Genomic DNA, 17,143 nt, shown 5'->3' on the forward strand with positions numbered 1-17,143 from the left:
GCTGTACCAATACATAGCTCTGATTCCCTTTATTTGCTTAATCTAGAACATAGTCAACCTAAATAACAATCTAACCTTTTGCTTAATACTAGATTTAAATATGCATATTCCTAACTTAAGCCATGAACATGCCAGGTTACTTTTTCTCAGTATTTGGGTACAATTTTTAATCAACTTTATACCTCAATTTGGATAATGTTTTCCACTCCCTGTCTCCTTGTAGAGAAACAATTCAAATGATGTTTCAGTTTTATATTTAAAGTAGCAATGGCAACCAGTCAATTACAGCATTCTTTAAAAATATATTGTCACTAGGTTGCTAGCTCCTTTAAGGCCAACTATGTGGAGCACATTTAAAAGGGAACAAGCCCATCTAGGGCAGTTAACGGAATAATGAGCACCAGGTATGGGCCTGATAAAAGGCCACCAAGAGTCAGTTGCAGGAAGGTATTCATAGATTTAGGAGTTCTTTGAGACTCTAGAAAGGACTGTGAACTTCTCCAAGATGACAGGGGAAAGGCTGACAGAGCTGGCCTAAAACATAACTCTGCTTCAGGAGGCAAGTAAGGGGATTCCTGGCTTAAGGAGAGTGAGACTCTTTGAATAGCTCTGCTCCAAGAGGAGATCTAGGAGGCTACTGGTTTAAGGAGAGTGAAATGTTTTAATAAAAAACTCTCTCTGGGAGGAGGACTAGGGACTTCTGTACTTGGGAAAGCATGCTTATCAGCTTTAACTCAGGGCCAGAATAAGGGCTGGCCTCAAGGAGCTTACAAGGAAGAGTTTTCTATATGCTCCAAAAAAGTATAAGTGAGACCCTATTCTCAGTTCCTGGATCTGAGTAAATCATTGCAAGACCACAAGCGGGAAAGAAAGAGGGCATCTGACCTACAAAGCCATCTCATACCAAAAGAGGCTGTGCTTGAAGGTGTTGTCCTATATACACACACTAGAAAATGGCAATGTGACTAACAGGTTTTAAAAAACCCCTCATAATTCTTGTTTCACAGAACCATTCACAAAAGGCTTTGCCATCCTGGCTTGTGTGTTTTCAAGGCTACAGGAGTTGTGCATATTTAATGAATAAGTCCTCCCATACAGTCACTGGTTAGTAAATATTAATTGGCTGGTTTTATGTTTAAAAGATAAACACAATTTTGTGTTTATGAAAGGTTGTCATCACAGAACCTAGTTTCCCACTCTACTTGGCACTGGTGAGCCCTCAGCTGTAGCATTGTGTCCATGGTGGTCTGGTTGTCTGCAATTAGAAAGTTGGTAACCCTAATTTTGAGTGCTCAACTGGCCACACTTCGGAAGTTATGAGCACCCAACAACACCAGTTGAAGTTAATAAGAGATTCAGATGCTCAGTGTCCTGAAAATCAGGCCCAAGATGTCCCCAGTTGGACCCTCCAAACCAAGACATTCATAATTAGTGCTTTGAAATTTTAGGTCTTAACCTGTCTCCTAGATCTGAGTTAAATGTTTTACCCAAAACTATGCCACACTTGAATTCTGTCTGTTGTCTGTAAATCATTTGTAAGGATTTTACAAATCTTTTTGTTGCATAAGATCTGTTTGTTTAACTAATAAATAAAGGCATAAACAAACAACTCCCCCCTCTGTTTGAATTAAAGCTTGACTCATTAGGATGAAGGAAGCCACATGGTATATCTTGTATGCCCGTGTGTTCCAAGTTACATATCTACTTTTGAGAACTCCCTGAGAAGGAGTCTGCCAGGATGCAATCCCCAGCTGGGCTGTGAAACCCTAGACTTAAGGAGAGATGTTGCAGGCTGGTGAACCTAGGAATTGAACCACACAGTCACAGACTGTGGCACTCTGAACCTAAGGGGAGAGGACAAAAGGTGCTTTTCAGGGAGCTGGACAGTGGTTATTAAATTAGGCCTCTGGAAAAAGGGTCTGCAGAACCTGTTTATTAAGTTCCATTTGTTTATATCTGTGGAAATCCATTAAAGACAATGAGGGTTGAACAAGTGTCACTGATGGTTTATTTGTCCCTTTGTTACTGGTGATGATGCATGAAAAGGAAAGAACCCAGCTCAAATCTCAGTTTAAATTTGTAAGGCTGGTAATAATAATAATTAATAATCCTTAAATTAGAAATGAACACAGTTGATGTGGTGTGATTGAACAATTTATGGGGAACTTTCATGAATAATAATAAGCTAAAGTTTACATTTTACAAAGAAAACAGGAACAGATGTTATTACTTGTGTTCAGAAGGAGACTAACTGTAAAACAGAGTTAGGGTCAAAAAGTGATTCTGTAAGAAAATATGATTTATTATTTATCACCTAGAAGCTGCAATCAAAGAGGACCGCATTGTGATAGGAACTCTAAACATATACACAGTGAAAAGATGGTCCCTGACTCAAAAAGCTTACAAACTCCCTAAAGATGACACAACATCTGGTTACAACAACCAGGGTTGGTGAGGGGAAGAGTACAAATTAGTAATGAGATTATGATTAGCATAATAAGCAGATCACCAATGGTTTATCCATGCTCTGATCCTCATGCACATTAGCACTAGATCATGATTATATCTGCCCTGAACAAGGGACAGTGTGTTGTTGTGCTGTCCCACAGGAACCCTGGAGGCAGTCCAGAGAGGAAGTAACCTGAGCCGAATTTATATCTAGCACAGCATATGCTATTCTCTGTGTAATGACAATAAGTTTCCTGCTTTTTACTCCTGTTAATATTCCAGGATAAACATAAATAAAAGAGTGAGATATATTTTCTCTGGTTTGTGAATTGTCATTGGAATAGTTAAACAAGGCCAAGAACAACAAAGTCTTAGGCTGTTTGCCAGAAGCTGGGAATCGGCAACAGGAGATGGATCACTTGATGATTACCTGTTCTGTTCATTCCCCCTTGGGCATCTGGCATTGGCCACTATTGGAAGACAGGATTCTGGGCTAGATGGACCTTTGGTCTGATCCAGTAGGGCCATTCTTATGTTCATGCTACAGCAGTACAGCTGCACCCCTGCAGCTGTAGCATAGATACTTACCACAGTAAGTCCACCCTCTAAGGTGGACTAGAGAGCTTACAGGTGCACGGATGTAGCTGCTCTGCTGTAAACTATCTATTGTAGCCACTCTAAGCTGATGGGAGAGAGCTCTCTCCTTTACTTAATTAATCCACCCCCAAGAAGCAGCCACAGCTGTTGGTGGGAGAAGCTCTCCACATCAGTGCTTAGGTCACTGTAACTTATGTCACTTGGGGGTGGCTTCAGCCCTGGGCCCCAGTGAATCTAACACTGGCCCTGGTGACCCCATTAAAACGGGGTCACAACATCCACAGTTTGAGAACGGCTGTGCTGCAGCTTCCCCTTTTTGCTGGAGCCTACTTTGCCCTGTAAAGTTGGGCACTCTTGCTCTCTCGGACAGAAATGTTTCATCTCCTTTCTCCAACTGGCCTACCCATCATGGGTTCTGACTTTTCTTTTTAAAGAAGTCTCAGTGAAAAGTGGTTTTTTTAATTAATACAAACTCCACTGTGGTGTCTAAAACCAAACCATCACAGCAGGGAGCAGCGCTGCCTTTGGAACAATTTGCACAGGTGAATGCAGTGAGAACCCAGAACGTGTGTGACTCTGAGCGCAAGGCAGAAAGGGGAGCGCTCAAGGGCAGCAATACGGGGAAGTGATGGTTTGGTTCTTTCTGATCTGGAGCGCGGGTAGGCAGGGGGCGAGGAGTCAGCTCTCGGCTGCATGCTTTGCCGCAGGCGGGCCTCACGTTAGCGGCGTACGTGTGATTTTGGGGACTAACGCCCACTGCCATTAGGCGGTTCCAACACTGGGGGGAGGGGGGATTCTCCGCTCTGCTCCCCGAGCGGGCTGGCGGGGAGCCCGCGCACTGAGAAAAGGGACGGCGCAGCGGCCAGCAGCACCAGCTCGCGCCACGCGTTCGGAGTGGAACAGGCTCTGAGGGGGCGTGGCCTAACCTTCCCCTAACCCTCCAGCGGCGCCCGCCCCCCGTCCTCTCTGCGCTTGCGCGGGGGGCGGCTGCCGGGGCGCCGCGTGCGGTTTGGTTTCCCCCGCCGGCCGGAAGTTGTGCTGCTTTCCCGAGTTCTCCTATCAACATGGCCTCGGCGAGCGGGCGGTGCCGGCTCATCTGGGCAGCAGGTAAACCCGGGGGCGCGTCATTCCCCACTCCGCGGCCCCCCCCAGCGGGGGGAGGGGCAGGGACAGGGGGCGCGTGCGCGCGGGGTGGGGGGATGGGGAGAGCTCGTGGCTGGGCCTGGGGGGCGAGATGGGGATTCGAGAGGGTGATGGGGGAAGGAAATGTGGGGGAGGGGTCTTTGCAGGAGCGGATGTTAGGAAAGGGTGGGGAGGAGTCATTGCCCCAAAGCTTCTTGCAGGCGGGAAGGCTGAGGGATGAAAGGGAAGAGAATCGGGTTGGGGAGGAGACGGGGCAAAGACCCTCCAAATAAAAGTGGTCGGACCAAGCATGATGCAAAGCAGACTGGCTTAATTCACTAGAGCAGTGGTTTTCAAACTTTTTTTTTTTGGGGGGGGGGGGGCCCCGCTGAAAAAATTTTTTGTTCCCGGCGACCCAATGGAGCGGGGGATGAGGGGTTTGGGGTGTGGGAGGGCTCAGGGCTGGGGCAGAGGGTTGGGGTGTGGGGGTGAGGACGGTGGCGTGGGCCCAGGAATGAGGGGTTCAGAGTGTGTGGGGGCTCTGGGCTGGGGATGATGGGTTTGGGGTGCAGGAGGGGCTCCGGGTTTTGGGGGGGCTTTAGGGCTGGGGCAGGGGGTTGGGGTGTGGGAGGGGGTTTAGGGCTCTGGGATGGGGGTGCAGACTCTGCGATGGGGCCAGGGATGAGGAGTTTGGGGTGCTGGAAGGGGTTCCGGGTTGGGGGGGTCACAGGGCTGGGGCAGGGGGTTGCGGCGGCTCCTGGTCAATGGCACGGTAGTGATGCAGAGGCAGGCTTCCCGCGTGTCCTGGCACTGGGGACCGCACTGAGCCCTCAAAGCGGCCAGCAGGTTCGGTTCGGCTCCTAGGATCTTGCCCGCAGGCAACCCCCCAGCTCCCATTGGCTGGTTCCCGGTCAATGGGAGCATGGAGTCGGTGATCGGGGCGGGGGCAGCGTGCAGAGCCCCGTGGCCCCCCTACCTAGAAGCTGGACCCGCTGCAGGGGCACAGCACGGTGTCAGAACAGGAAGGCACTAGTCTCCCTTAACTGGGCAGCACCGCTGACAGTACTTTTAATGTCCTGGTTGACGGTGGAGACCAGAACCGCATGGATCCCTGGGTATCGAGCAAGGCGACCCAGTGCCTTAAATGTCGCGACCCAGTTCTGGGTCATGACCTGAACTTTGAAAAAAATGGCACTAGATTATTTTCATAAGTATGGGGCATATTAGAGGTGCCTGCAGCGCGTCCCTATGATAGAGCGTAATGGGTGAGGGGATCGATTGGAGGGGACAGTAGTGGCAATTAATTAATCAGGATAAATGCCATTACCTTGTCCTGCAACCTACTTACTACCTTTCCTCCCCCCTCCCCTTTTCCTGACAGCTGCTGCACTTGTCTTGACTTTAGATGCAGCTTTTGTGGAAGACTTAGATGACTCGTAAGTACCATAATTTTATTGTCACGTGAAATGTTGTCTAGGTATTTCTTTGTTTGTTTTCATGGAGGTGCTGCTCCTTTGTTGCTTTGTTGCTCTGTGGTATTACTCAGCCGAAAATGCTAAATAAGTCTTGTTTCTTTCTCTAGTAGCAACCGTGAAATGCATGAAAGAAAAGGATGTGGTTTGTATAAATATCACCTCATAACTAGTAAGTTGAAGCACAGTGAGCATGGCTTAGTTTGCAAAGGCTGCGTGTTGTTTTAAGAGGCTGTGAATAGGGATCACCAGTTTGGAAGACTGAAGAATAAGAGACTAAACAGACACAGTAATAAACATGCTTTTTTCTTCCCATGTTTCTAACTGTGGCAGTACATTCAAATCTGGTCAAGGGTTGGAGTGAGGAAGAAGCACATTTTCATAGCTAGAGAATTTTTGTGAAACAGCTCCTAAAGGAAAGCACTGCTTGATTTCTATGTTTTTAGTAGAAGTTTCCTACAGTATCTGCAAGCCTTTAGTGGATTGTGCAAATATCTGTATTTGAAAGTGTTGACAACTTCTAGTTCAGAGCCCGGGGAAACTTATTTTAATAAGCCATGAGTTGTCCAGATGTGTATGTTATGGCTCTTTATCAAACAAGTGCTGGTATAGGGCCACAAATCTGTGGCATATCTTCTTATAAATAACTGGAAGGTATGAAGGGTAAACATTTTTAGTTTCTGTCAAAAGTCCAGCAGCAGGTACTAGTGCATATACAGCAAAGGTTTACGAAAGTATAATATTGGTGAAAGCTTTGCATTGCTTTTATTTATTTGAATTATAGTACTTCATAGCGGTCCCATTGTGGTAGCTAGGTGTTATACAAACACATTGGTAATAAATGGTCCTTATCCCAAAGAGCTTACATCCTCATTATGTGAGAGAGAGAAAAAGGATGGTAGGGGAAACAGAAAGGTGAAATGACACAGCAGGCCAGTGGCACACGTGGGAATAGAAACTAGGTCTATTAGATCACTCTGCTTCAGTGTACTAGTTTCTTTAAAAAGGGGTATCTGCTGATAAACTACTTAGCTGAAAAAAGAAGAATTTTGTATTAAAAAATTGATATGTGTGGCCTAAAAACAGCATCTGTAGGAAGTTCTCTGAATGTGCATGTCAGTAACCTCCATTTCCCCAATCCCTGTTATCTATATTAGATTCTCTATCATACACATTTATCGAATGGCTGTAGATCAGGGTGGGCAAACTACGGCCCGGGGGTCGCATCCTGCCTGTCAGGCCTTTTAATCGGGCTCTTGAACTCCCGCTGGTGAGCGGGGTCGGAGGCTTGCCCCTCTCCGCAGGTGCCATGGCTCCCGGAAGCAGCGGCATGTCTCCCCTCCAGCTCCTATGCTTAGGGGCAGCCAGGGGGTTCCGCACGCTGCCCCATCCTCAAATGCTGGTTCTGCAGCTCCCATTGGCCAGGAAACATGGCCAATGGGAGCTGCAGGGGCGGTGCCTGTGGATGGGGCAGTGCGTAGAGCCACCTGGCTGCACCTGTGCATAGGAGCCGGAGGGGGGACATGCCACTGCTTCCAGGAGCTGCTTGAGATAAGGGCCGCCCGGAGCCTGCACTCCTTACCTTCTCCCGTGCCCCATCCCCCTCCTGCCCTCCGAACCCCTCGGTCCCAGCCTGGAGCACCCTCCTGCACCCCAAACCCCTCATCTCCAGCCCCACCCTAGAGCCCGCACCCTGAGCCGGAGCATGCACCCCTTCCTGCACCCCAAACCTGTGATTCCCCCTCTGAACCCTTCAGTCCCAGCCCAGAGTGCCTTTCTACACTCCGAACTCCTCATTCCCAGCCCCACCCCAGAGCCCGCATACCCCCGCCCCCCGGATCCTTCACACCCCCCCACCCACCCCCAGCCCCCAATTTCATGAGCATTTATTGCCCGTCATACAATTTCCATACCCAGATGTGGCCCTCAGGCCAAAAAGTTTGCCCGTCCCTGCTGTAGATTAATAAATTACCAGGCTGTAGCACATGCTACTCTTGCTGCTTGATTTACATCCAGCTGTCTGTCCTATGACAACTGTAATTGGGTATTATGGAGTTATTCATGACTATATAATGCTATGTTGATATTTACATGGTCCTGAAAATACAGTATTATAATTTAGTTGTAAAAATTCTCTCTGGGCTGAAATTTGGTTTATTATGTGTCAGGTCAGGAACAACTATGTAGATGCTTCATAATTAAGGCTTTTTAAAAAGTTTGAAACACTTTTTATATTGTGTTAAAATAATATTTTGCTTTTGCCTAATTCAAGCACTCACTGCTTGTAATAGTATTTACTAGGGATTTATAAAGTTTAGTGTTGGAAGTAACAGTCAATAATACTAATGTTGAAAAGTTGCTACCTGCTATAGAGAATGTGCACTATCTCACAGGAATTTAGTCTAACACAAGTAACAATATGAATTTTAAATATCTACCATAATTTCTACCAAGGACTCTATAAAATGCATTTTCAAATTACCTTTCATAAATGTGTATGAATCTTTGGCAAGGGGGGAGTTTATATAACGTGATTCTTTCTTAGAAATTTAAACTAAATTAAGTTTAAATAATGTAAAACTGACAAAGATAAGAATATCAAAATATAAGACTTCAGCTCTTGTATTTTTGCCAGTCCATCTCTTAGTAAAAAGGACACTTAAATATGGTTCAAAACTTAAATTTTGTGCAAACAAGCTTTGTAGAACTTGATTTGACATAGTTGTTTAGATTCCATTGTTATCAATTGTTTGTCAACAAACACTTCCCTTCAGATAGTGTAGCATTAAGAGCTTGAATGAGAAACTGACTTGACTTTCTTTAGAGTGAGGAGGTGGGTGAGGCAATACCTTTTTTGGACCAGCTTCTGTTGGTGAGAGAGAGACCAGGTTTCGAGCTTACACAGAGCTCTTTTCAGGTCAACCTGAGAGAAGTGAAAAAAGTAATATGGCATAAATAGTGCTACTCGTAACATAGGTTAAAATGATTTATAATATATTTTTGAAATTTCTTGTCTCGTTAGCCTCTTGTGAAGATGTTATTCAGTACTTAAAAAAGAAAAAAAAAAAGTCTGTGAGGGTAGCAGTCCAAGGTCTGAATGGGAAATTAAACTTGCTTATTGCATTGCATCCTCTTCCTGTTCAGTTGCTTGATTTTTGTGGCCTGCCATCCGCTGGTTTTTATTCACATCTTTGACCATGTGCCTAAATATTCCATATGAGTAGAATAGAACCATATGCTTTGGTTGCTTGAAGTAAAATATATATGAAAAATGTCTGTAGCTGCTTTGGAGGCAGCAGGAGTGGGTTCTATATCAAAATCTCAGATTACAAGTTGTAGAGGATATATTCTAATTGCAAACAGAACCTGGGTTCTGAAAATCAAACTGTTGCTTTCTGCTTCTTGCATCATCACCAATGTTTCAGATTTCATAATTAGAGGTTGCCAACATATTTTTAATGCACAAGGGACAATAGAATCCACCTACCGTATATCTTTCATTAGCTCTACAGTGCAAACAATAGTAAAATTGATTTTCAGTAAAATGAGTAGATGAGGCATGTGTGGCTAAAAAAAAAACTGCACACATTTTATATAGCTTCTTTAACATAATCAGGTATTTCAAATCCTCAGTCAGCATCTTTGTTTCATGTTTGATTCTTTCAATAACCTGTCTGATCAGGTTGTACTAAATTCCCCCAGCTTCCTCCAGACATTTGAACATGCATTTGCTTCAATACCTCAGAGCAGTGGGCTAAATAAAGTGTTTCAGCCATAACATTATGGCTGTGATAAAATATAGTTAAAAGATAGCATTTCAGCAAGCAAATGGTGAATCTTTTCTTTCCCTCCCCAAGCATTTAGTCAGCTTCTTAAAACTTGCTTTTAAGGTTTCTTTTGATTATTTAAAATTAAAAGGTGAAAGGAGGGAAAACTAGGTGGTATAGTGAGTTAGGTAACTCAGCCTCCTTTTCTGTAGGTGTATGAGATGAAACCATGTTCTAGGTCGTATGTGACTATGGTGGTCTCATATTGCTTGCCTACAGCCATCACAAAATCTCAACTTATTTGCATTTCACAAACCAAGTTCATCCCTGGTTTTCTTCTTGCACCAGTTTGGTCCTAAATGTGTAGCTTCCAGGCTTGTGATCTGTCCCCTAGACCATTATAACTCAGATTTTACAGTCATCTGGTCTGACCTTCTGCCTAACACAAGCCATAGAACAAATGTGTTTTACACAACTAGATGCATTTAATGATCTTTCCGTGGGAGAAGCTTGAAGCTGTGGTAGCAAGGGCATTGCCAACCAAAACTGAGATGTGTTGGCAGACTTCAGTAAGGAAGCTATGCAATGCATGAATGTGTTACCTTTTGGATCTGAATGCTGTTAGGTCCTCATTATCATAAACTGTAGTTCAGTTCACAAATAACTTTAGAGTAAGTGCTCTCATTGTCATCTAATTGTAATGACAAGAAAAATAGACTCATAAATACATACAAAATTCATCTTGTTAGGTACTTCTTTAAACCTATTATAATGATTACAATTATCATTATAATGTGTATTTCATAAGGACTTCCCTGGTAGCCATGTAATAGACTTCCAGTTCACATTCAACTTAATGCAAACTCTACAATACTGTTAAAACTAGTCAATTTGTTATCTTGTCAGTCATTACTCTAACATTAAATAAAGGCCAGAAAATATAGATTAGTATTGTTCACTATCTTAACTTTGTGTTCTTTGATGTTAAAGTCTTGGTAAAGTAAATGTTGAGGTTATGTTAAAATGACTGATAACTTTAACATGAAACTAGGCTAGCTGCAAGATTTTTACAGTATTGAGCAAACAAATATAAAGGTCACTCTGAGTTTGAAAACTAGTTACAAAGTTAATCTAGGATATTTTAGTGTACACATTATTGTTGGTTGTGTATGTTACTTAGCAAGTATAGCTCTCCGGAAAAGAGGAAGAGCTGAATTACAGTTTAATTTGAAGTAGTATTTTGGGAAAATGCATTAGGCTAAATGTAGAGTGTGCAGTAAAAAGTTATGTTATACTGATTGAAAACAGACTCCAGTCCACTGTACCATTGAACCTGTTATATAGTGTAAATCTGCATATTGGCAAACCTTTTCTTCCTATAGTCATTTACCCTTACTTCAGTAGTTCTGGGATTTTTTTTTTCTTTTTCATTGGTGTCAAAGGGTGTTGATGGACTAATACTATACACTGCAGTGTGAAATACACAAAGAATTTTAATAGTAAAAAAACTGATGGGCTTAATATGCCTGCCATATTTTGTTTTGATTGTCTCTTCCTTTTTCTTTTTTTTTTAACCAGGTCCCTTTGTCCCCCTCCTTCAGAAACAAATAGTGTATTTGTGTGCTTGTGTATATACATGTTACAATCTGCTTTTCTTTTCTAGATTTAAAGACAATCGTAAAGATGACATTTGGCTTGTAGATGTGAGTATGTGAGAAGTATTAAGATTCACACTTTGTTGAAACTTAACAGCTTTCCATTAATTTTGTTTAAAAAATAAAAGAACCACTATATACTACACAATTGATACTGGAGGAACTCATTTTCCTCTTTAAAAAAAAAAAACAAAAAACCACTACCCCATAGCTGTACGTGCTAATGCGTGTACTTCAGATTTTAGCTCTTGTATCATGTTCATTGTTCAAAATCATTTATTTTACTGTCTAATATACTTGGAAAGTGTTATGTTCAGTATTCTCTAGTTCTAAGACTAGGTGTAGAACCAAAAGTTGAATTCAAAGTAAGGTTTATACAAGCTGAATACAGTTGCCAAATAGCTCATATTAACCATATTTGTTGAGAAATAAGTGGCAAATTATATATAGTATCTTCTGAATCAGTAACTTCCACAAAGGCAAAACCAACCCCCTTCTCAACTGGGAAATCTATTTCCTGGGCCCGTGATCCTTCAGCACTGACTTCAGTGAGTGTAGGATTAAGTCCTTGGTGGATAGAAGGAATTCTCCCAGCTGCATCCTGGCTCTGAACTAAATAGGAGTTGGTTCACACTATGTGATGGGATATACAAACCCCACACTAGAGAACACGGGGTTAAGGAACAGCTCTGGGCCCAGGCTACACCTGCTAAACTTGTACAAGCTGGAGGCAGTGCTCTAAAAAGGAGAGCAGAGCAGTTCAGAGGGAGCAGAGGGCTACTCTGAAGGGAAAATAATGCCCAGGAGCTCATTCCCTGGAATCTGGCAACACAGGCCTGTGCAAACTCACGGAGGAGAGGAAAGCGACTGAGTTTGCAGGCCAGAGACTTGATTATAGTGAGTTATTCAGGAAACAAAAGGAGACTCGGTAGGAAGTGGTCCAGGGGAGGGCAGTGGCTTAGCACTCCAAGGTGTCAAGTGTAGCTGCCCACCACTGTGCCCTGGAACAGCCCAGTGGAGAGATGGACCTGGGCTCTTCTACCCACTCTGAAAGGACATTACCATCCCAGGAGTCTTCACCTGGATGAGACACCTTCTGGAAAAGGCCTTAACTATTCAAGGACCCAACCTCAACAAAGTTTCTGTGCTAAAGGGAAGGACTGGAAACCCTTGGGGCAGGGACACAGAGGGACTGGACTGTGCTTTCAAAGGGCAGATGCTCTGCCAAATCCCCATCTAACCATTTGGCGGCACTGTTGGTGATTGTGCAACTACTACACATTACTAAATATTATAACATAAATGTTTATGGTTACAAGATATTTGCTCATTTGTGTTCAACACCCTGCTTCCTTTGGAAATCTGAAGTCATGGTAATTTGCTTCTTGTTTTGAGACTTCCACCAAACAGATAGGCTTCTCTGGCAGGCAATAGAGATATTATAAGCTCAAATTCCTTTATACAGATATCAATCTAGTCACCCATCAAACACTATATCCAGGTGATGCTTTTTTTCCCCCCTCCAGGTACACTTTTTTAGAAGATAAGATTGCATAGTCTGCTTCTGTCCTGTGACTTTTCATAGACAGGAGCACTGCATTGAAGGGAAATATAAATTACTAGTAGGTCTCTTTCTAAAAAAAAATCTTTCTACATATCCTTCAGGACAGGAATTGCTACATTAATATAGCATCTAGAAGTACTCATTTTGGATCTGCACTGTTGAATCATGAAAGTTCAGTTTACTCATAAAACTGGAGTGAAGAACTTGAATTTGAAGAAATCCTTATAAGCCAAGAGAGGATTATCTGTTTGGCAACTTTTATTGGTTTTCCAAATGTGTGGCTTGAGAGTTCCATTTTTATACAGAGTTCACTGATTCTGTTTAATGCCACACTTCTGACTTGTTCTCAGTTCTATGCACCTTGGTGTGGCCATTGCAAGAAATTGGAGCCTGTGTGGAATGAAGTTGGTATAGAGATGAGAAGCAGTGGTTCTCCAGTAAAAGTTGGGAAGATGGATGCGACTTCCTATTCTAGTAAGTATGTGTTGTGTAGGCATAGTTTTGTTGTCAACTAGTTTTGAAAATGAAACAACCAGAAGGATTACTATTAAAAAAAAGACTGTATCGTATAAACAAATGCACGTGTCTTGAAGGATCTGCTGGCTAAGTATAGCAGTAAGTAACCAAGACGTGAATGTATCATATCCCACTGTTAGTGACTTTTCAACTCATGCTGCTATGGTTTACCCCCTTCAACCAAAACCTCAGATCCTTATACACTTAAAACAAATAAGAAGAGAGGAGTAACCTCATAGAAGATAGCACTTTTCAGGGCCCTATCTTTGGTATAAGTTTCTTTAATTTCTTTATAAGGTGCTTGATCTGATTTACGGAGCCCACCATAATAAGGTACAACTTGTCTGTTTTAGGTTCCTTACTTTATTATTACTAGGCCAGGTAGATCTACTTGCACTTTCAGAATTGTAAAGTGCTTTCGCATGGTCAATCCTTAAGCTATTATACACATCTTGTTGAAATCATTGCCTCACTAGGCAGCAGATTTCTGTCCTCCTCATTGCTGTATGTCTCCACGTGGTGTGTAGAAATTGAAAATCAATCTTGCGGGAAGAGGGGGATTGGGGATCAACTGAAAACTAGTGAGAAACCTCTTAGTCAAGAGCTTCTGGCTTTATTCATTCATTTTACAAGTATATTGCTCTTGATCAATTAATGCAGTTTTGGTAAGCACTCCAACAGCATAGAGTGTTACACAAATTAACTGCTATGCACACTTAAACAAAACACTCCTTACAACCAGTATCTCAAAAACTTTGACTTTGCAATGACTATCCTACCTTGCATGTAGAACCACAATTCATTTTGCAGGTTTTACAGTTTGGGTAAAGGGACAGAGGACTACCATGTTCAGCTTCACCTCTCAACAACTCATTATCCTTATGGTGAAAGAGGTCTTGAAATAACAGCCCTGCCACAAGCAGATCCTTTGCAGGAATCATCTTTGACTGTCCCAGAATGAAGTAAACCTCTGTTTAGATTCTGAAAGACTTCTGGGTTTGCCAGCTGCAATATTTTCACAGATGAATAGGGATTTGGGGTAACATTTTCAAGAGTGCCTATGTGCCTTGAGCTCCTAAGTCCTGTTTTAAAGGAAATTTAGGCTGTAATGTCAGGATTTACCAAGATATTTAGATGCCTGAAAATGCAGATAGGCGCCAAGCTGGATTTTCAAGTATGCCTAAGCAATTTAGATGGGATGTTGAGGGTGAGAGGGCCAGGGCTCTGAAGTGGCACCGAGCATTTAATCCCTCAGGTGCTTGGCTGACTTGCTCACATGCTCAAAGTCTAACTTATTGCCCTATGTGAGCTTGGGAAGGAATTTCCTACCAGCTCAGATAGGTCCCTTCCTCTATAGCATGTGTTGTTTTATGTGGGTATATCTCAATCATTTCCCTGCCATTGCAGAGGCCTCGGCCTTTGTGGCACCTTGGTCCCTCCTGTTCTCTCCCTCTGGCACATAATAGTCTAGACTCCTGCAGGCTGTTATAATTTGCCTAATATTTGTTGTTGGGTTTAAGGTGTGGGTGCTGGGGGTGTTGGTGGCCTGTGATACACAGGAGGTCAGACTAGATGATCTGGTGGTTCCTTCTGGCCTTAAACTTCATGACTGCACATGCCTAACTCCTGTTTACTTGGTCTTGGGTGCTTTTATAGGTCCCACCCAGACCCTACCTGCATCTTTAGGTGTCTAGATACCATGGCAATTCTGTTCCTTGGGGCCTAAGTCTCTTTTGAAGATGGGACTTAGGAGCCGAGTTAATCCCAGCACTTTTGATAATATTTTTGCTGCTGATTTGCTAATTTCTTGAGGTAACATTGTTTGGATGGAAAATTGTGGTGCCCCGACTGTCCCATGTGAGTCAGCAGATATTTGCATTATCGTAGCTTCTAGGAGCCTCCGTCATCAGTCAGGACCCCATTGTGTTAGATGTACAAACACAGAACAGTCCCTACTCCAAAGAGTTTAAAGTATAAGACAGGACTCAACAGGTGCAGACATATGGGGGGAGTACAAGGAAACAATAACACACTATTGGTTAGCATGATAGGCTGTGGCAAGCATCCTTTAGAGTAAAATCCCATACAAAATGAGCAGACTGGAGGTATGGCCATTTAGATTTGGGGAAATATCCTAGAATTAGGTGGTAGTGACGGATATGGCATTCACTAAAACTCAACAAGCTATTTAGAAGTACATGAAGCAGCCCAGATTGCTTGAGGTCAAGCTAAGAGCTTCAGAAATAAGTGTACCAGCATATTGTTGACAGCAAGACATTTTTATTAATACATAGTGGCCATGTTGACAATAAAGTAGGCCTGGAAAAATGGCATTTTAACTACCTTTTAATGGCAGAGTAGTATTGCAAACTTCCATGTCCTGAAAGATGCACAAAAAAACATAGGTAGCAGTAAATCTCACTAGGGATGTAAAAGGTTAACCGGTCAACTGATTAACTGGTAAACATTAGTCTTACTGGTTAACCCACCTTAACTCTTAACCCCAGGCTGACCGGCCGACCCCAGTGGCCCTGCACCAGCTGGATTGGCCCCAGCCCCACCAGCCGGTGGGATTGGCCCCAGCTGCTTAATTAGTTAACAGTTTAAACAACATATTTTTAATCATTTAAACGGTTAATTTTTTAAATTGTATTTACATCCCTAAATCTCACAACTACTGAATTAGTCCTAATTTAAAATGGTGAGATGAAGGGTTGGAGGTGGGGGTGAACGTGGAGATCTGGCTTCCTTAATAGGTCACATTCAATGGTACCCTCTTCTCCTAGGCTTTAACCAATCCCATAAAATATAGTACAAAAAAGCCACTGAAGTATGGACACTGGAGCAAAAAGCAAGTACAATGCTAGTGTTGCCAGTTTATTTGGTGTATTTTAAATTAAGCTCTGGTTTGTGGAGTCCTGTAATTGTGTGAGAATCCTAGGTTTCATTTAAAAAGAAATAAGTTTCTAGGTTCCAGACTTGAAGAGAAAAGCTTAAAAATGTGAACTCTAAAGGCTTAGAACCAAATAAGCAAATAAAAAGAATAGGGGGAAGGGGGGACCTAGTTGAGCACATGCCAAAACGTGTTGCAGAGTGTCATACATTCTGGACAGCTGTGGTCCAGATGTGTTGATGTTGGTGGATACCACCCAGAGCCTCTCTCTGGGTCAAGAAGAACTTGTCTGTTTTCTGCCTTTTGCTGTAGCTGACACTGTCCCAAATAAGATTATGTGCAATGACCACATCAATTTTGGGGACTTGAACCACTACTGATAGTAGTAGTAGTACTGCTACTCAATTGTCCTGTACGTTGTATACATAAATTTAGCCACATTTATGTGGCTGTGCATTTGACTTATCTCATTTGTGACAAAAATGACACTGGCAGTACAAAAAACAGGAAATGCTGAGTTAAGGTGACACATGCTTCACAAAACAAATACACAGCCTTAAATCTGTGTCCACAGGATGCCCAGAGGACGTCAGACCGTCCCCTTCCTAAAAAAAATCTACCACTTTCTCTGTCTTCCTGAAATCCAAATCAGGACTCCTGTTCATTGAGTCCCAACATTTGTGTCGGACTGTGTATCACTAACTAGTTGCTGTTGGTTTATAGAGATTACAGAGGAAATATTAGTCTCACTACTACTTTTTTTAGTATTTTGTGTGTTAGCTGACATGTATACATACTACTAGTGTGCATGTATGCTACGTTTTCATGACATGGAGTCTCTAACATGTTTCCACTTAATGAATAAAATGACTAATTCAATTAATTTTGAATAATCATTGGAACTGATTTTGAGGTTAGAAAAATAACATATGCATGTTGAAAGTAAACAATCTGCTTTTTGTTTAAACAGCATTTATTATACAAACCGTGTAATTCCTCTTTTGCATATATGAGAGGAAAACAGAAACATAACCAAATGTGTCTTTCAGGCATTGCATCTGAATACGGAGTTCGAGGTTATCCAACAATTAAGCTGTAAGTTGACCTTT

At 42.7% G+C, this 17,143-nt stretch overlaps 1 protein-coding gene across 1 annotated transcript in view; it reads left to right on the forward strand.

The window, feature by feature from the left end:
* The first annotated feature begins 393 nt into the window (after positions 1-393).
* TMX3 (thioredoxin related transmembrane protein 3) overlaps positions 394-17,143 on the forward strand; it is a 66,521-nt gene continuing 49,771 nt past the window's right edge. Inside the window, exons 1-6 of the mRNA XM_029914115.1 lie at positions 394-447; positions 3,990-4,152; positions 5,549-5,603; positions 11,070-11,109; positions 12,976-13,099; positions 17,084-17,129. Of these exons, the coding sequence (XP_029769975.1) occupies positions 394-447; positions 3,990-4,152; positions 5,549-5,603; positions 11,070-11,109; positions 12,976-13,099; positions 17,084-17,129 (482 nt within the window). The remainder of the gene's footprint in view (positions 448-3,989; positions 4,153-5,548; positions 5,604-11,069; positions 11,110-12,975; positions 13,100-17,083; positions 17,130-17,143) is intronic.

This window comes from Terrapene carolina, unplaced genomic scaffold (genome assembly GCF_002925995.2).
Source record: "Terrapene carolina triunguis isolate 2854851 unplaced genomic scaffold, T_m_triunguis-2.0 Scaffold58, whole genome shotgun sequence".
In the NCBI taxonomy this organism is placed as follows: domain Eukaryota; kingdom Metazoa; phylum Chordata; order Testudines; family Emydidae; genus Terrapene; species Terrapene triunguis.